The sequence below is a fragment of the Prionailurus bengalensis genome, unplaced genomic scaffold (genome assembly GCF_016509475.1).
Source record: "Prionailurus bengalensis isolate Pbe53 unplaced genomic scaffold, Fcat_Pben_1.1_paternal_pri Un_scaffold_61, whole genome shotgun sequence".
NCBI classification, from domain to species: domain Eukaryota; kingdom Metazoa; phylum Chordata; class Mammalia; order Carnivora; family Felidae; genus Prionailurus; species Prionailurus bengalensis.
Window position 1 is genome coordinate 251318 of NW_025091162.1, and position 20972 is coordinate 272289.

General features: G+C 44.4%; 1 pseudogene and 1 gene segment (V, D, J or C); both read left to right on the forward strand.

The window, feature by feature from the left end:
• Positions 1–12970: 12970 nt before the first annotated feature.
• On the forward strand, positions 12971–13067 carry LOC122478436 (annotated as a pseudogene).
• A 5399-nt stretch (positions 13068–18466) lies between these two features.
• On the forward strand, positions 18467–19570 carry LOC122478425. The segment is given in 2 exon segments: positions 18467–18600; positions 18713–19570. Coding segments are annotated over 2 exon segments (438 nt in total).
• The last annotated feature ends 1402 nt before the right edge of the window (positions 19571–20972 follow it).

Genomic DNA, 20972 nt, shown 5'->3' on the forward strand with positions numbered 1-20972 from the left:
TAAAAGAGTTCTTCCCTCCATGGGTCCCAGAGCACCCCGGGTGACCTCTCCTCTCCCTCCCTTTCTCCACACGATCCAGCCACAGGGGTCTCAGGCACACACCATGTTCTCCTGAGATATCTTGGGGTGCAGGCTAAACCTTCCTAAGGACTCTGTATTGCACGAGCATTTATGGCAGCCTTTGCCTGGGAGGAGCTGGACCCTCTGCTGTGACCACCAGCCATAATGACACCTGCCCAATGTCCTATACCCTTTTCATTAATTGTCAGACCCTTGCATTCCGACTCTCCTGAAGTTTGAAATAACTTGCATACACACTGACTGTACCTGTCAGTGGCTTCTGGATGTGAATGACTTCTTCCCAGTTTCTTATGCAACGTTTCAGAACTCTCAGGGAAATTAAAAACAGAAAAGGCAACAAAATGACGATGATAACACAGACACTTTGGTCATCCACGTGTAAATATCAGAGCCTATCTAGCTGGCTTTTGTTCTCTTCACAAAGGCACACCAAATTAGTTAGTTTTCAGAGTGCAGGCACCATCCTGGCTGGTGGACAGTCCTCCACAATATGTACTCTGTATCTCCAGGGGTCAGAGCCGAGGCCCTCCCTTCCCCCCAGGCTCCTGTGCTCAGGGCTGACTGAGTCGCTGTGTGTCTCCGCTGGCCTGGCGCACTGGCTGGGTACCTGCCCTTCAGGTGTGATGTCGGGAGATGGCGATTAGCCCTGGGAGGAGCTTTGGGTGTCAGGTTAGCAAACCTCCCAGTGGGGCTTGTGAGGGTAAGGAGGAAGTGCCACCATTGCTACAAAATGCTGAGCCTGCTCTCGGGAAGGTGGGGGAAGTAGATCCCTCAGATGAGAGTTTCCCACAGCTGCCACCACCAGGGCCCAATGGGCACCCCTGTGGCTGGCGTCCCGAGCCCCCAAGGCACTGACTGTGTCCTATTCTCCTCTCCTCATCAGTGATCCCAGTAGTAGGAAGGCAGTGGGGTACCAGGAGCAGGATCTCCCTCATGTGTGCACAAAGGAAGTCAACCCCATGGGTCTTTCCAGGAGGAAGTCCTGTCATTAGTGACAGCTTGGACGAATCTGCAGGACATTGCCCTACGTGAAATAAGCCCAGCGGAGAAAGATAAATACTGTGCAATCTTCACAGTGCAAAAGAAAGATAAATACTGTGCAACTCCTTCACATCGGACCCTTCCTAGTGATACAGAAACCAGTTAACTGGAAATTCAACCTTGAAAAGCTAGACCATTAGATTGAGTAACACACTTGCTTAGCTGACTTTATGTACATAGTCTTTAGCAGTTATCCTAATAAAAATACGTGTGGAATCTGCAGGAAGAAAACAAATTTTTTAATTGCTATAACTTGTTAGTGATGGAGAGCACATATAAGGGTGGCAAGGGTATTTGTTTGACTATAGCTTCTTAAATATAATTTTGATTTACAACTTTTAGTTAATAATTATGAAAATACAGGGGCGCCTCGGTGGCTCAGTCGGTTAAGCGGCCGACTTCGGCTCAGGTCATGATCTCGCGGTCCGTGAGTTCGAGCCCCGCGTCGGGCTCTGTGCTGACAGCTCAGAGCCTGAAGCCTGTTTCAGATTCTGTGTCTCCCTCTCTCTGACGCTCCCCCGTTCATGCTCTGTCTCTCTCTGTCTCAAAAATAAATAAACGTTAAAAAATTTTTTTTAAAATTACGAAAATACACATAACATAAATTTACTAGTTTAATCATTCTCAGAGACGCTAAGTGTATTTGCAGTGTTATGTAACCGTCACAACTATCCATTTCTAGGACCTTTTCATCATTCCCAAAGGTAACAGTGCACCAGCAGGGGAATGGGTAACCTGGAATGGCAGCGGAACCGGGGCCCAGGACCCAACGCAGGAAGCAGCAGAGTAAAGAGGGCAGCTCCTGCAGCGGGTCTTGGCAGGTGTGCCCTGACCCAGGTGAAAGCGTCCTTTGGGCTGCGTTTCTTACCCCAGATTGACCATGTGGATGCACGCTGCCCACCATGGCATGAGTATCAATGTGTCCCATTGCACGGGGTCCGGCATTTCCAGCTGTCTCTCCCAAAATGTGTCAGGAAACACCAGTGAGAACCTGAGGATCTCATCTGGGGCATTTGCGGTATGATTCACGCACATTCCTGGCTGAATCCCCTTCAAAATCCACGTTAGCTCTCTTCCAGAGACCGTGCAAAGTCCTTGTTTTCAGCCTACATCCTCCCTGGTGGTCAAGGGGAACTTGCATTTATTTCTGGTCTCTTTTTTTCCTGTGGCATCTATCTATGTGTCTCATTCTACACCAGTACCACACTGTTTTCATGACTACAAAATTTGAAAGCAGAAAGTATGATGACTCCAGCTTTGTCGTTTGTGGGAGATGCAGGAGAGAAGCCTCAAAGGAAAAGACTTCAAAAGGGAAGGGCTGGAGAAGGTGCAAGGCTTTAGGACATGTTTACATAGCTGAACGTGTCCAAGGTGGATCCTCCTTCACATCGGACCCTTCCTAGTGATACAGAAACCAGTTAACTGGAAATTCAACCTTGAAAAGCTAGACCATTAGATTGAGTAACACACTTGCTTAGCTGACTTTATGTACATAGTCTTTAGCAGTTATCCTAATAAAAAGAAGCTTCATTCTAGAGTTGGGGCCTCATTCCGACTCGAGTATGAGGACCTTCACTTAACGGCACTTTGTTTGCGGACTCACCTTTTGTGACTCTGGCCGTACACCCTGCAACAGTTCTTTCCCAAGATTGCTTTGGCCCCTGGAGGCTTTTCTGACTCGATACAAACTTCAGGACTTTTTTTCTATTTCTGTGAAAAAATGTCATTGGACTTTTCACAGAAATTGTATTTAATGTATAGATTGATTTGGGTAGCATGGACATTTTAAAGTTACTTTTGTTGTGAAAAGCACCGGATTTAGGAATTACCTGGAGGTTACGTGTGAGGTATGAGGATGTGTCTAAGATAACACCCGTGCCTGTGGGTAAGAATCTGGATGGATGATGACGGTCCAAAATAAAATGGAGATGTATGTTTTAGCCATAAGTTAAAGAAAGTGATATGTGTATTTTTTTCTTTTTTTATTCACTGATTTATTTTTTAATTTAAAAATATTGACTGAGCGCCAGCTAAGTATCAACAAGCTCCACATAGTGTACTATGAGGAACAAACAGAATTGTGAGGTCATGGACATCTGTTGGGTTTTCATCTAACTCACTATGAAAGACAGTGATCAGATGTTTTATGTGAAGTTCAGAGAGAAACAGTAAGCATTTGTAGGAATAGGACATACAGTTCTATGTTAAGTGAGAGTGGTTGGCTAGAAGTGTGTATATATGTATATCCGTATCTAATATTTTATGTAAGTAATTTGTGTTTCATATGTATGATCACACACACACACATATATATATACTTAAGTGTATATATATATATACTTAAATATATATATACTTATATATATATATACTTAATATATATATACTTATACTTATATATATACTTAATATATATATACTTAATATATATATAATTAATATATATATACATAATATATATACTTATATATATACTTAATATATATATATACTTATATATATATACTTAAATATATATATAATTAAAGTATATATATATATATACTTAAATATATATATACTTAAGTGTATCTATATATATATATATAAGTGAGAGTGGTTGGCTAGAAGTGTGTATATATGTATATCCGTATCTAATATTTTATGTAAGTAATTTGTGTTTCATATGTATGATCTCACACACACACACACACACACACACATATATATATACTTAAGTGTATATATATACTTAAATATATATATATACTTAAGTGTATATATATATATACTTAAATATATATACTTACATATATATATACTTAATATATATGTATACTTATATATATATACTTAATATATATATACTTAATATATATATACTTATACTTATATATATACTTAATATATATATATACTTATATATATATTAAATATATATATATACTTAAGTATATATATATACTTAAATATATATATACTTAAGTATATATATATATATATACTTAATATATATATATATATACTTAAATCATACACACACACACACACACACAAGGTCAGGGCACAGGGTTATAGGGAATGAACTGCAAGAGTGGGAAATGTCCTGAGTTGAGAGAGAGATTGGCTGTCCCCTCAGGCCTCCCACATAGACGCTGTGGAGGGGCTTATGTGCCCTCTGCCCTTGTGCTCACTGGGCTCAGGTCACATTCTCCCTGATAGTCTGTAGGGGTCTAAGCTGGAAACCCAGGCCTGGGGTCCTACATTGTGCCCTCTGCTCTGTGCTCACTGCAGCCCAGGAGAGGCCTCCCAGCCCCAACTCACATCCAGCTTTCCCCAAATTCAGTTCTGGCACCCCAGGGGATGGAATGACTTGCATGAAGGGTTCCACTCTGCTTTCCCAGGAGGGGAGCGAGAGGTTTGTGCAGGTGTCTCACTTGTGTGCTCAGAAGCAGAACCTGGTGCATATCCTCCATGGCATGGACCCCTCTTCACTTATTTGCAAACCACCCTTGTATGGATGCCGTGCTAACTGATCTGGATGATTCCCATTTTAATAAGAGACTGTCTAAATAAGCATAATTTATTTTTCTTTAGCACTCTACCAAGTAATTACAGATTTCATTTTTTTAATTTTTATTTTCCAATATCTGTTATCCCCTTGTCATTTTTAAACTGTGTATACTTTTGAAGATTCCATTTTTGTCCAAAACTTTAGCCAGTGACTCTTCCATTCTGTTATGAAAATTATTATGTGATTATTAGACAATTTTTTCTAGTTTTTGTATCATACATTTTTGCTCTCCTTGTGGTAGGGAGGTGGGCTGTTTCTCTTTTCTCTTCTTTCTTATCCCTCGTGGCTGGCAGGTGCTTACTGTCTCCTTCCCCCTCTTTTCCCATCACTGAGGTGTTTCCAGAGCTTCTCTCCCAACTTTCTCGCCCATCTGCTCACAACAGTGCATCCGAGACCTCCTATCTCCCTCCTGCTCGCCCTGAATGCCCATCCTGTGGTCAGTGTCAGGTCTCCCCGCACGCTGTCCTGTGTCTTCACACTCAGGGGACTTTCTGTTCTGAGGGTGGTTCAGGCTGCTGCTAACTTTCTCCTTCTCTCTTCACAGATGTTTCTGGAACTGACTTCTCTTTCCACTAAAGCTCATGACTTGTGGCGTGAGCGTGCGAGCATTTACTTTTGCATTTGCATTTACTTCCTCATTTATTTCACTTCCATGTTGTGTGAAGATGATGCACGGTCTGTCTCATGTGTTAAAAGAGTCTGAGTCTTGTGTAGTTTCTTCTGCCTTCTTAATCATGCAGGTGTTTTTAAGAGCTGTCATGGATATTTCACCTCAGCTACCCGGAAATTCTCATGAAAATTTTGTTTAAATGTGAAAAAATCATATCAAAAGGGAACCTCCTTTAAAGAATACTTCTTAAATTAATTACTGTTTTTATTTTTTACTGGATTCTAACATTGATGTAAGGAGTAAAAACGATCAAATATATTTAGTTTATATGTATTGGCAATTTCTTATTAATACATTCAATAAATGTGACTAAAACCACAGGTAAAGAGTCGGGAGAATAAGCCAGGTTTTCTTGTTAAGGGATGAAATGTATCAGGTCCAAGTGTCACAGAACCACCATGAGTTCACTCCTTGGTGAGTCACAGGGGGAGAGGCTGCACTAGATGTCACACAAAGGAATCTTGATCTGCAGCCAATAAGGAGATCAGGGGAGTAACTTCCAAAGCTGTGACTCCCTGATGGAGGGGAGTGGGTTCCTTTGATTCAGGGTTAGGATGGAGACCCAGAAGAGGGAGTTTTGTCATCCCACGTAAGGTGGCACCAGGTTGTGCAGGGGTCCTGAGAGCACGGCCTGTGTGTGTATCCTGTGAGGTGTTAGCTGAAGCTTGTGCTCCTCCGAGAGTGGAGATTGAACATCATCCTGAGGCGGAGGTCCCTGGAGGACACGCCGGGGTCCATCTGAGCAGGTGGAGTTGGTGGAGGATGTAACTGGTCTAGGCTGCCAAGCCCGTCCTGCTGTTTGCCTCTGAAACAGAAGGTTGACTTTCCTGTGAAAAAAGAAGGGGTGTCAGTGCAGGTCCTGCTGGGGACAGTTTTAACCTCGTTAACCCTTTGGGGCGCGGTTTGAACCCTGCAAAAACAACTCAAGAATGTGCTTTAGGTCAGCTTTACTTTTGAAACAACACTGGGTGTGACACCACTGAGTTCTTGTCTCTGATGTGGTCAGACTGTTTCCTGACCTCGTAGAGACTTAGTTTTCGCATTCCCTTTGTTCCCTTAAAATCTTCTATGACCAGGTTGTTGTATTTATTTGTTCCAACGCTTCCTAGAAAGTTCTGCAAGATGTGTACTGGGCAAGTAGAGCCTGCAGGGTATGGATTCCAGAAAACAGCTGGGGGCTTAAATTATTGCTTTTGGGTCAGGAAAGCTGTCTCCTCTTTTTCTGTCTCTATTTTTCTTTTGTTTTGGTTTTGTTCTAGGGACCTCCAAACTTTCTGCTTATAGAAAGCTCAAGGTATTTAGATTAAAAATATTGCACTGATAAGAAAATTCAGTGAAGTCACCAGAAATATAAATTAAAGTTTCTATTAATTATTTCAATAATCTTTAAATAATAATGATACTTTTTCATAAGTTAAAAATAATGAAGGGAGGAGGCTCCTGGGTGGCTCAGTCAGTTATTAAACATTCAACTTTGGCTCAGGTCATGATCTCATCGTTCCCAAGTTTGAGCCCCGCCTTGGGCTCTGTGCTGACAGCTCAGAGCCTGGAGCCTGTTTCAGATTCTGTGTCTACCTGTCTCTATGCCCCTCCTCCACTTGCACTCTGTCTCTCTGTGTCTGTATCTGTCTCTCTCTCTCTCTCTCAAAAATAAATAAACATTAAAACCTTTAAAAAATTTTTTTTAATGTTTGTTTTTGACAGAGAGAGAGAGCGAGCAAGAGAGAGAGAGCGACAGAGCATGAGCGGGGGAGGGGCAGAGAAAGAGGGAGACACAGAATCCAAAGCAGGCTCCAGGCTCTGAGCTGTCAGCACAGAGCCCGACACGAGGCTCGAACTCACGGACCGTGAGATCATGACCTGAGCCGAAGTCGGACGCTCAACCCACTGAGCCACCCAGGTGCCCCAATTAACATTAACACTGTAAAAAAAATAATGAAGGGATGCCTGGGTCACTCATCTGTTAAGTGACTGACTGCTTATTTCATCTTATGTTAGGATCACGGTCGTGAGATCGAGCCCCAGGTCAGGCTGTTGCCAAGCATGGAGCCTGCTTGAGATGCTCCCTCTCCTTCTCCCTCTGCCCCTCCCCTGCAGTCACTCTCTCTCTCTCCATTCCTCTCTCTCAAAAAAATCATAATGAAAATGATTTTAATATTATTACCAACAAAATGAAAGTGCTAATGTTACTGGACAAAGAACCAGTTCCAAAGTCGGGTTCTGCTATAGTCACTGAAAAATCAGTGCTGGAGAGACGAGTGAAGGTGAGAAAGGAAGCCGGCAACCTGGGAAGACTATGGACAGATGTCTCAAAACCCATCTTTCTTGTCCAGGTGAAGCCAGAGGGTTCACCACGGGAAGGTGTCAAAATGGTAGGGGCTCTGTGCAGGAGAAGCAGGTGCCCAGACCATGAACCATATGAAGACATGACTCTGCACACACTTACTGACATCTGCTGTTTGACTTATCCTCTGGGAGCCTTTGGTCCTTCACTCCTCAAGGCCAGTGGTCTGCAAATCTGAAGGAAAGTAGGCTAGTTCTGCTATAGGCCCAAAAACTTTGGTCAGCAAATGAAGAATGCATAAGCTTGAAGCAAGTTTTATTTTAAGAATAGTGGGAGTGCTGGTGCGCATGGGTGGCTCGGTTAAGCGTCTGGCTCTTTATTTCTGCTCGGGTCATGATCTCATGGTTTGTGATCTCATGGTTTTCACATTGGGCTCTGTTCTGACAGGGTGGAGACTGCTTCGGATTCTCTCTCTCTTTCTCTCTGTCCCTTCCCCACCTCTGAAAATAAATGTAAAACATTGTTTTCAAATCTTAAAAAAAGACCAGTGGGAGCGCTATTACAGTAAGAACAAATATCTTGAGATGTGTGCAATCTGTATATTACAGGGAATTGTAAAACTCCCTGAAGAATGTGAAAGCCCGTTTGAAAAAAGTGGTGAACATATTGTTGTTGTCTTTAAGAAGAAAACAGAATATAAACATTGTAACAGTTCACAGGTGAGCTCCTGCAAGTTATCTTCTAGCTTCTGTTTCCAATTTGAGGTCTGGATGGGAGATACATTCTAACTTCAAGGAAATCGAGAAAAGTCTGACTATGTACTGTGGCGGGGAAAGACGTAACAATGGATTACAGAGAGGGATGGGAGAAATGGAGGATCACAGAGTGGCTGAGCTAGGGACTCCCTAGAGGGAGTCTCATAAATTCAGAGCGAGAACAGTCAGCACGGCCACGTGCACCTGCAGCCACAGGCAGCTGGGGAGGAAGTGGCATAGTGGGTTCTGTGGGGGCTGTTAGCGAGGCAAGCAAGACTAATGTCGATGGTTACAAAGAATACATTATGATGATAAGGATGATCCGTGATTTTAAAGTAAGTGAGGAGGAACAGGGAGTCTAAGGAAATGAAAAAAACAAGCAGGGTATTTCCCAGTACAGTGAATCAGGGTCCAGGTTGTTGGAGATAACAGGCCATGGGGGTCCTTATCCAGCAGTGGAAGAAGAATCTGTAATAAAGGCAAGGGTCCATTGATACACCTTATTTATATACAGTGTTCTTTTTATATCAGTCCTAATGTGCAGAGCAATTTTAAAATAGGCTTAAAGGTAATAGATACATCACTGCATCAGAAGAAAACTATGAACTGCCAAGAAAATACCAATAAGTACATGAAAACCCAGAGTAGGGTGCAAGGGCAGAAAATACTTTCCCCACCAGCATTGTGTTTTCATGTACAGACCGATGGGAGAGGCCAGGGGCTGTCCCCTGGGATTGAGGGAACCTCTCAGGAGACCCTCACAAAACAACAGCTGCAACACGTTTGGCACAACAGTAACATGTAAGAGAATCTGTAAGGGAGACCCATGCCAGCTGTAATGATGGGTGAACTTATAGGTCAGTCTGGGTAATTACATGCTTAATGTCGGTTTTTAGATAATCCTAGATTGTTAATCACCCAAGGCACCTGCCAGAAGCCAACTCACTGCCAGATTATGTGGAATATCTGTAGAGGTGACAAGTAGACGTGAGGAATGAGACCCGAACACCTTGGTTCTGTCCTTAATCCCTTGTATCTGAACAAAATCTCCTGTTTGGCAGCTGGTTTCCAGCACGTGTGGGCTCAGGGAATATGTTCCTCAAGCCTCCAGATGGGATCCTCACAAGGACTTTTTCTACCAACGCTGGTAGTCGCTCCAGAGCAAAGTTTCTTTCCTTTTCCCCAAGTTATTAGAAGCACTGGCATATTTGGCCAACTTCAAAGGCAATGACTACGAGAGAAGATCACAGAGGGTTCAGGAGCATTGTAGCAGATGGAGAGCACCCGGCCCATGACTCATATGTAGTATGAGCTGACTGACTGGGAAATCTGATACTCAGTGTCTATACTATAAGAGAAGATGTGTACCATTTCTCCAGAGTAATGACAAAAATAAAATCTAATAGTGAAAACCAATAAACCAGAAACAGAATTTATTTCAGATCAATTGTCAAACTTCTGTACATTTGAGCAGTACAAAATAAATACACAAATAAATGTGTATGAGAAAGGAAGGAAAGAAAAAAGGATGGAAGGAAGTAGGGAAGAAGGGAGGGAGGAAGGAAGGAAGGGAGGGGGGAAGGAAGGAAGGAAGGAAGGAAGGAAGGAAGGAAAAAAGGAAGGAAGGAAGGAAGGAAGGAAGGAAGGAAGGAAGGAAGGAACCATACAATGAACTTTTCAAACAAACAAAGTACAGGAAAACAAACAACCTGAATAGCAAATAAGTCAAAAACATTACCAGACACTTTGCACAGGATGATATTACCAAGGTCACCTGGACCGGGAAGTTCCCATCAAAGAACTCACATATGAGTGGTAGAGAGGTGGAGATAAGGGGGACTGTGTCCCTGAGGTCACAAGCCTTGTAGTTCTGGATTGGAATAAAAAAGTTCACTGTAAAGGTTCCCCCTCCCTGCCTGAGGGTGTCACTAAGGGAGTGACAGCCTAGCCCTGATAGCAGAGGGAGATTATATGTCATATTCTTATGGGCCTTGGCCTTGTGAGAGCAGCACTGAGACTGCTTTCCCAGAATCAATGTACCAAACAGTATCAGCTGCAGATTGGAGCCCAGAGACGGTTGGGGACTGTGCTGCCCGCGGGGACAGAGACTCAACCTGGGATGCTTGGTCATTGGCCTTGTTCCAGGAGAGCCCTCCTGCCCCCACACCACAGCCATCCCACAGTCCCCTGTGTCCCCAGGTGTCCACTGTGATGACTTTCAGTGGAAAAGGCTAAAGCCTGGAACACAAGCGACAAGAGGAGAATGTTTCTCTGGAGGATCTACTGTCCAGATAGTTCTTGGGAAACAGATTCTGGGGCATAAGAAAAATGATTCTATATTCTGAAGTTTGCAGGAAGTCTCTGGAAGAGAATCACACCTCCTGAGAGGCTGAGGGAGCCCTGCTGTCATCTAGTTTTTAATAGATCACCTTTTATCACAACCAATTTTTTGTGACAATTATGACAACCAAGGTGTCAAGGTGACCAGGCAGGAGGCAGGGTGGGAGAGATAGCACCCCCTCCTGTCCAGGGTGAAGGTGAGTGGGAGGGTTTTTGGAATAGGAAAGAAACTGCATTTTCTCTTTCCCTTTCCCTGCTGATTTCTTCACTTCCTTATACCCCTTGTCCCTCCTCACTTACATCAAGTCATGGGTCACCATTATCACCGTGCTCCATCCCTCATCACCCACCAAGGATGAGTCTCCTCACCTCACCAGCCCCCTCCCCACGCCCATGGCATCCACCAGGATGCTTCTTCTCCCCCTCAATCTGCCAGCTGACTGTGGCTGCAGGTGCACATGGCCATGCTGACGGCTCCCACCATGGATTTATGAAACTCCCTCCGGGGTGTCCCTAGTTCAGACACTCCATGACCTTTCATTTCTCACATTCTTTTCTGTAATCCATTGTTATGTCTTGCCCCGTCTTCAATACATAGTCAGCTTGCCCTCAACTTCCTTGAAGTTAGAAAGTATCTTCTATCCAGACTCCAAACTAAAACGTAGAAGACAGAAATGAGATCACCAGCTAAAAAGGTTAACATGTTTACGGTTAGTTTCTTATTGAAGACAAAAGTAAACATTCGCCAGTTTTTTCAAATGTGCTTTCAGATACTTCAGGGAATTTTACAATTTCCTTTAAAATACAAATTGCACACATCTCAACATGTTTACTCAGCACTTTTACTTTTTTTGGTAATCTTATGAGGACGATTTTCATTATTTTTAACTTATGAAACACTAAATGAATATAGAAAAAAAATAGTACACATAAAAAAGAGAACAGAAGAATTAACTTAAAAGAAGTCCAAATGTAAACAGTAATTGCTTAAATAATTAAAGACATGAGTAAAAAAAAATGAGGGATTTAAAAAAGTAAAACTCTTATTTAAAATTTTATTAAAATAATACGCTTTATTTTACATACTTCTGATGATTTTACTGAATTGTTTTTTTCAGTAAAATATTTTTAAATTTAAATGCCCTGAGCCTTTTATATAACATATTTCATTTCTCAAATAAAAACCTGATTCTTTCTTATTACACTTTACTTCTGTTTTTAGTTACATTCTTTTTGTATTCGTAAGAAGTTGAAGAGAAATATGAAGTGTATTGGTCGTAGCACTTAGCTCTGATAACTTTTCCTTTTATGTCAATGTTAGATATTAGATAAAGTATGAAATAAAATAATTTATTTTTTACATCTGCATCAACCGTTTTAGGAGGTATTCTTTTGTAATTATTTTTTATATTAAAAATATGGAAAATTCTGGTGCTCAGGTAATATCCAACAAAGAAATTGGAAATACCCATGACAGCTGTTGAAAACACACCAACAATTAAGAAGACAGAGGAAACTACACAAAATTCACACCTTCCGTAAAGCATGAGATGGACCAAGTTGCAACTTCGCACAACCCGGAAGTGAAAATCAGCAAAGAAATAAGCGCTCAGACTGGAAACCCTGGCGGCTTCACTCCCGTGCGCACACTACAAGTCAGGAGCATCAGTGGGAAGAAAAGTGAGTTCCAGAAACAGCTGTAGGAGACAGAAGGGGAAGGCGACTAGTGGCCTGAACCAGCATGAGAGGAGAAAGTCCCTTGAATGTGAAGACACAGGCCAGCATGTGGGGAGACTTGAGCCCTGACCACGGGGCATGCATCCAGGAAGAGCAAGAGGGAGACGGGAGGTCTCAGTTGCAGAGCTGTGGGCACAGGGGGTGAGAAAGTCAGGAAGGGACTCTGGAAACACCTCAGTCAGGGGAAATGAGGGGCAAGAACATTTGGCATCCGCCAGGCACGAGGGAATAGGAACCAGGGAAAGGAGACACAGCCTGCATCCTCTCCAAGGGTAAGGCAAAAATGCATGAGACCAAAACCAGAAAAACAGTCTCATTAACACACAGTATTATTTTTCATAACAGAATAAAGCAACTACTGGCTAAATTGTTGAACAAAAAGAAGTATGTACAAATATAGAACATAAATCATGGAAGGGGTGAATTGATATTGGAAGATAAAAATTGAAAAAGAATGATATCCTTAATTATTGTATAAACCACTAAGGAAAAGTAAGTGATTACTGTTGTGACAGCCGATGCCATTAAAACTGGAACCATACAGATAGATCGGCATGGTCGCTGCACAAGGGTGACAAGCAACCAAGTGAAGCAATCCATGTATTTACAGATGGTGGTGTTGATGTTCCCGCAACAATGCACACATTCTTATCGCCAGCGAATGAAGTGCTTACAGTGGCACCTGTTCTGTGATTCAGCACCTGTGAAATGTGTGCAAGAGGGAAGTCACTGCAGACAGGAAGGAACCGGTGGTGACGAAGGGGTGAGTGCAGAGAGGGGCAATGGCGTGACTGCTAGTGGGTCAGCGCTTTTTCTGCAGGTGATGGAAATGTTGTCGATTCGACCATGATGATGTTTGCACAACTCCGTAAATATACTACAGACTGCTGGGTTGTATACTTGAAATGAGTGAACTCGGTGACATGCAAATTATCTTACTAGATTTGTTTTATTTTTAGGAAAAAGAACTTGAGGTGAGAGGCAGGGTGAGTCAAGCCCGGGTGGTGGTGTGTGTAAAGGCTGGAGGAAACACCTGAACATGTGGAATCCCAATGCCAAGCAGCCAGGTCCAAATCCAGATCTACTGACGTCAGGTACCCTGAAGGTGCCCATCCTGCCATTCACCACCTGACCACCCTGCCTGCCCTCCAGGCCCCTCTCCATCTCGTGCAGCAGCTTCCCGGGGGAATCCAGCTTTCTCCCCAGTGCACCCCCATCCTGCACCATAACCAGGGCATCCGGGAGGCCAACCCCTAGGTCCCTACCTACTCCCTACCCAACATCTGTCCTGGCATTCCTCCTGTGAATCCCTTGGCACCTGGCATGGAAAACAGATGGAAAAGAAGACATGGAAGAAAATGAAGAAAGTTCTTATAGATATACAAATACAACAAGCATGGTAAGCATTCCTCCTCCACCTCCTCCTCCTCCTCCTTCTCTTCTGACCGAGTACAGGGCCTGGACCCTTCCCTCAAGCCTTTCTGGTTCTGCTCTCCCACCAAGCTTTAGATGCGAACTTATACTGGAGAAAATAAGCCCCGTCCCTTCCCCCTTCACCCCCAATCTGAGCCTTACTCTGCTATGCAGCCCTACTGGCTGGGGAAATTGGATTAGAATGACCATGGGCCAGCAAAGACTGTCTTCTCACTACATGGATGGACGTTTCAGCCGATGAGTTTAGTAGAACTATTTTTGGCAGATGATGAGACTTCGGAGGTAAATACTGAAGACGAGTATAAGATCTGTCAAATGCGATTTTTTAAAACATTTTTTGTAATATTTGTGGTGTCATGGGAGGTGTTGTGAAGATTTAATTATAGAAAAGAGAAACTCTACCATTGTAGTGATGGTTGGCAAACGTTGGTGATTTACTGGCAAATACAATTCCCAGCAGGCCTTTATTGAGCCTACTAACTGGAAGGCTGCTGGGAGGTGGAGTCCATTGGGTTGATAAGCTCTGCCTGCCCTTTTGGAACCTAATCTCACTGGAGTCTTGGGCCCTTCTCTTTCACCAGCTCTCATTTAATCCAAATAAAGCTCTTTATCCAAGGAAGAAAGGAAGGGAGGAAAGAAGGAAAGAGGAAAGGGAGAGAGATAGAGAAAGAGAGAGAAGAAAGAAAGAAAGAAAGAAAGAAAGAAAGAAAGAAAGAAAGAAAGAAACGGAGACAAGAAAGGGAGACAAGAAAGGAAGAAAAAACAAATGAGAGGCAACTACTCCCACTGACCCTTTAAATTTCCTCTGTGCTCAGAGTCAGACCCTCAGACCCTCCAGGGTCTCCAAGGCCTCCCTGTCTGTTCCTCACCGGCAGTCCTGGGGGTGACAGAGACAGCTTTCTGTCTCAGGTCCCCATGGGCCTGCAGCAGTAAGTCAGAACTGATGCTTCTGCCCCATGTTGAGCACTAACAATATGGCTCATCCTCAGGCTGCAGGCCTGAGAAGATCGTAGAGGCCTTGTTCCCAGAGTGGGAGCCAGAGAACCGAGCTGAGATCTCCGAGGGCCCATTTCTTCTGAGCACCACAGATGTGGTAACGCTGAGAGAAATCTCTTGGAAGCAGCCCACATAATTTGCTCCAACACTGTTGCTAATTCCCGTACAGGTGAGGGTCACCTTCTGCCTCTGAAACCCTGACAGGGAGGCCTCCTGTGTCGGGGCACACTGTGCCCATGACCCTGCAACAGAGCAGTGGAGACACGGACAGGCAGGTCCTGAGGGAATGCCTCCAGCCTGTTCTTCAAAAGAGGGGAAGAAGGAGGCCCAGCACACCCCAGCCCATAATCACTCGCCTTGCTTTCCACAGCCAGTCACCTAAGCAGAGAACGAGGGGGGTGAGGAGGAGAGGGGTCCAGGTCAAGGTGGAGACAGCCCAGGCTGTGCCCCTGACGGAGCCCACCAGTGAGAGAACTGCACAAAGCCTCTCTCATCCCCTCCCCACTTTGGAGCAGAGAGGAATCCTTCATGCAAATCACTCCCCTCCTGGGTTCCTGAAACCTACTCACTGAATATGGTGACAGCTGAGTGTGGGGTGGGGCTGGGGAGCCAATCGTGGGCCCCAATGAGCATAGAGCAGAGGGTACAAGGCAGGGTTCCAGGACTGGGTGCCCAGCTGAGACACCCCCCAGCCATCCCTGCACCTCCCCCAATGCACAGGGACAGACCTTCAGCGCCCCCTGCTGTCTCAGAGTTCAGACTCACTTAGGACTGGGAGAAGGAACTGGAGTTGAGCAGAGAGAGGGACCCTCTGGACTTGAGCCTGCCTGGCACCCCACCCACCCCTACACAGGGGCGGGGGCTTCTGATCCCCCAAGTGCTACCTCCTGTGTGGCAGGCACCACCACACCTCAGTCCTTATTTCAGAGCTGTGGCTTCCTCAGCATGAATCACTCTGTGCCCCCCCCCCCACCACTTAGATAGTTGTGTTGTTGGGATGTCAGGTGAGTGACCCCCCTCAGGCAAGTTGTGTCCTGCACTGAGGGATAAGAAGGGCAGAGGGCAGGCTCACCACTCCACAGGCTGTATCAGGAAGGCCTGAGGAGACATCCCATCTCTTTGTCATGTCAGGTCACTTCCCACCCAGGCAAGCCAGTCCCCATAATCCTCTGCACCTGCCCCCATCCTCACACTTCATGGGGCAGGGTCCGTTAACAAAAATGCACATGAGATTCCTCAAGGACAGACTGTAATTAGAAACAAGGGGCATGTGCCTCTCACGTTGCCTTTTCCCAAGAGCACTCATAGGCGATGGTCAACAACACAGTCATCCCTAGATGCAGCCAGGGAGACCCAGCGGTGAGGAGAGACACTGGAGGTGACTGGGTCACCTGAACCAGATGGGGCCCCCATCCAGACGGGTTTGCCCATTTGGGAACCTGCTGAAGCTTGGGAATTTTAAGGACAGAGCTCATCCCATGACCCAGAAGATCCTGGTGCTCTACACCCTCCTTTCTCAGTGTGCAATGTATTATAATTACTCACACCAGATCCCTTTCTAGTCCTTCTCTGTGTCACACAAGGTTCTACTCCTACTGTAAATATTCACACAGTGATTTTCCCCAGTGGTTTATCTAATCCATCTCTGCACTGTTCATGACAATACATCTAGGATATATCTCCTGGGATTTATATCACATATATATATATGTATATATATACATATATATATATATACACACACACATATATATGTATACATATATATACATATATATATACACACACATATATATGTATACATATATATACATATATATATACACACACATATATATGTATACATATATATAAATATATATATGTATATATATATATAACACAAACTACGTATAAATAATACGTAAGATACAGTTATACACACACACACTTCTAGTCATCGACTCTCGGTTAACATAGAACCGTGTGCTCTAGTCCTATGATTATTTAATGCTTCCCATTGAATACCTCCCATGAAACATCTCCTCCTTGTCTGTCATAGTGAGTCAGATGAAAACCCAACAGGCTCCATGACCTTGACAGTTTTGTTTGTCCTTTCAGCACTGAGTGTCTGCAGCGTACCGGTACTTAGGTGGTGCCCAGGAAAGGTTTTTGAATTAAAAAGAATACATCAGTGAATAAAAAAAGAAAAAATGCACATATCCACATTCTTTACCTTATTGCCAAAACTAGTATCTCTCCTTTCATTTGAATCATCATAATCCATCCACATTTTTAAGCACAGAGATGGAGGTCATCTTAGACAAGCACGTAGACCTCACACACAGCCTCCAGGTAATTCCTAAATCCAGGGATCTCCACAATAAATATAATGCTAAAATGTCCACACTACCCAAAGCACTCTGTAAATTCAATGCAATCCCCATAAAAAAATCCAATGATGTTTTGCACAGAAATAAAAAAAAAAACCCGAATTTTGTATAGAACCAGAAAAGACCCCAAATTGCCAAAGCAATCTTGAGAAGGAACAAACCTCGAGACACCATACTTCACACTTTCAAATTATATTACAAAGCTGTAGTCATGAAAACCAACGTGGTATTGTTCTCGAGACACACATAGGCTGATGCCATAGAATAAAAAGACCAGAAAGTCATTCAAGTTCCTCTTGACCACCAGGGAAGACATAGGCTGAAAACAGTCCTTTGCAAGGTCTCCAGAACAGAGCTACCATGGATTTGGGAAGGGTTTCAGAAAGAATGTACGTGAATCCTAGAGAAGATGCCCCAAATGGGATCCTTAGGATCTCACTGATATTTCCTGATGCACTTTGGGAGAGAAAACTGGAATCACTCAGACGTCTGACAATGAGCACATTGACATAGATGCCGGGACATAGTGTGAATCAACACAATCCATCTGGGTAAGAAGCACATCTAAGAACGATCTCACCAGGGTCAGGTCCCATCTGCCAAAGTTCCCCATGGGATCTGCCCTCTGCTCTCTGCTGCTTCCTGCATTGGCACGGGTGCCTGGAGCCCTGTCTCCGCTGTTGTATCCAGTTAACTCCTTCCTCTATTGGTACACATTTACTGTTAGAGGAATGTGTGTAGAGACAACTCTTCAGGCCTGACCCATTACGTGTCAAGGGAGCCATGGACAGGCTCACCCCCAGGAGTCTGAGTAGAACAGAGAGTCTGCCCTGAGGTGATGGTGGCCACGTGAGGAGACCTGGTCTAACGCTTAGGCAGAGGAGAGTGGCTAGAGCAGTGGGGAGGCAGAAGTGGTCTCTGATGGGCTCTGCTCACCTCATAAACTGGCATGTCTGTGTCTGGACGCTAGGGGGCACTCAAGGCATGTTTTGAGCGGTCATGGTAGATCAGAGCTGTGAATTGCCACCTGCCACTGCCTGTGCCCTCTGCTCAGGGCTCACATCTGTGACCTCCCCACCCCTGCCCTGAAATTGCCCCTACCCTGCCCATCCCCCTGACATCCTCAGACAGAGGCACCTAAAGAAGTCAGTGAGGAGTCAGAAAACAGGGGGTCGCATTTGCATGGTTGGGCCCTCCCCCTCTCAACAGATCAAGAGGTGAAGGGAGAGGTTGAGGGAGGCTCTGCTCAGCTGTGAGGCAACAGAAGGCAGGATCGGTGCTGACCTCCGCCATGGCCTGGTCCCCTCTCCTCCTCACCCTCCTCGCTCACTGCACAGGTGACTTGATGTGGGGAACATGGGAAGGGGTCCTGGAAGCACAAGTGTGGGCCTGATTCCTCCTCTTGTCTCTAGACCCCAGGAATATCCTCTCTGTTGTTTCTCTTTCCAGGGATTTGGGCTCAGTCGGGGCCGAATCAACCATCCTCAGTGTCTGGGGCCCTGGGCCAGAGGGTCACTATCTCCTGCACTGGAGTTGGTAGTTACGTGTACTGGTACCAACAAATCCCAGGAATGGCTCCCCAAACCATCATCTATGGTAATAGCAACCGACCCTCAGGGGTCCCTGATCGATTCTCCGGCTCCAAGTCTGGCAGCACAGGCACCCTGACCATCACTGGGCTCCAGGCCGAGGACGAGGCTGATTATTACTGCTCATCGTGGTACAGCAGTGGCAGTGCTTACACAGTGGTCCAGGCCTGTGGGGAAGTGAGACAAAAACCTAGTTACTCATCTGTAAAGAGGGAAACACATCAGCAGTTCCCTTTTCAGCTCAGCCTGTGATTCTGCTCATTCCGTGGCTGATGACTTGGACGCAGGTCCATGCAAGGGCACCTCCCATGAGTGAGGTTCCTCCTGTCCTTTCTGTCCTCAAAGTCACTCTCAGAAAACCCTTGCGACACAAAGAGTCTTCATGAAAGAGAAATCTCTTGTTTTATCAGCTGAGGTATTTTACTTCTAGGCCAGATCATATCAATTTTTCCTTCTGATATTAAAATAAATGAAGCATTTTTTTCCCTCTGAACTCTACCCATGTGGTGCCTGAAGAATAAGTCAGCCTTATTTGCATCTGGTACTATTATGTCATTGGTGGTGGCTAGTGTTGTCTTGTTATCTCTTATTTGTGAAAAAATGCCAATTTAAAATCATAAAATTATGAAGATAAGTTTCAAACCTTTTGTCCATAGGAAAAACCCTGCACTTCAATGTTTATAACAACTCATTCCTAATCACTAAGGCCTGAAAGCAACTTAAACTTGGCACATGGATACTTATTCTAGGTTTAAATGTGATCACCCAAACCAGAAACCAACTAAGAGGTCACCTATGAGGTGCCACTTTTATAAATAATTCGATAGTTATGTCAAACATTGGAAGACGCAAAACTGCAAACATCTACAGGTCGTGGAGGTCCTAAACGCTGAAAAGGAGTTAATCATGTGAACGGAGGAAAACATTCTGAGCCACAGAATTATTCTATATGATACTAATGGCGTTAAATGACACCCTGTCATTGTCAGAATTCACTGAATACTGTACACGCCCCATGTCAGAAACTTAATGAGTACGTAGAAGAATGTAGCAATTTGGGGCACATGATGGAAAGCAGAAGGTGACAAAACTCATGTAGCTGCAGTAACACGTGTGAGCCCACGTCAGTGCAGGGGTGGGGCGAGCCACTGAGCCGAGGGGCTGAAAGTGAGTGGAGCCCCTACGTGTAAAGACATAAGAAACTGCATGAAAGTTCTGTCCTCTAGTAACTAAGGTTGCGTCTGTGGGGGAGCCGGTTGACGATCGTGACGTGACTGCACTGTGTACTGTCACCGAACAATGAAGTAAATGGATGGAATGTGGTGCTGGAGCCACAGTTGTCACTTGAGGAAAGGAAAGTCACACATACAACCAAGGGAGGAGGCTGGGGAGAGGATGTGGTTATGGATTAGAGCCGCAGATGACAGTCTGACGACGTGTGTAGTTTGATGGAGACAGAGACTTGCATGTGGACACAGTCACCAATATGTCCACGGTCCTGGCTTAGTTTCCTCATGTATTTGTCCTTCATGCGTCAGCTGAGTGAAACCAGAAGCAGTGATGCCCCATAAGGCCTGAGATGCATTTTCCCAGATATTACCTTCTAATACCGTTCTCTCGGGAAGACATGGGGCTTCCTCGGGGGAATCTTAATTCCCAGACAGCAATGGCACAGGATGAGTACGGAGGACCTTATTAGTGTCAGAAAATGAAAAAAGTGCAAGAAAAACCCTGCACTTTAATGTTTATAACAACTGATTCCTAATCACTAAAGCCTGAAAGCAACCTAAACTTGGCACATGGATATTTATTCTAGGTTTAAAATAATCACCCAAACCAGGAACCAACAACAGGTCACCCAGGAGGTGCCACTTTTATAAATAATTTGATAATTACATCCAACATTGGAAGAAGCAAAACTCTGCAAACATCTGTAGGTCGCTGTAGGGGGTGCTAAACGCTGAAAAAGAATTAATTATGTGAACAGAGGAAAACACTCTGAGCCACAGAATTATTCTATATGACACTAATGGCCCGTAAATGACACTCTGTCATTGTCTGGCATTGTTTCCCAAACAAACGCAAGCAAATCAGCACACAACCACCACACATACCCGTGT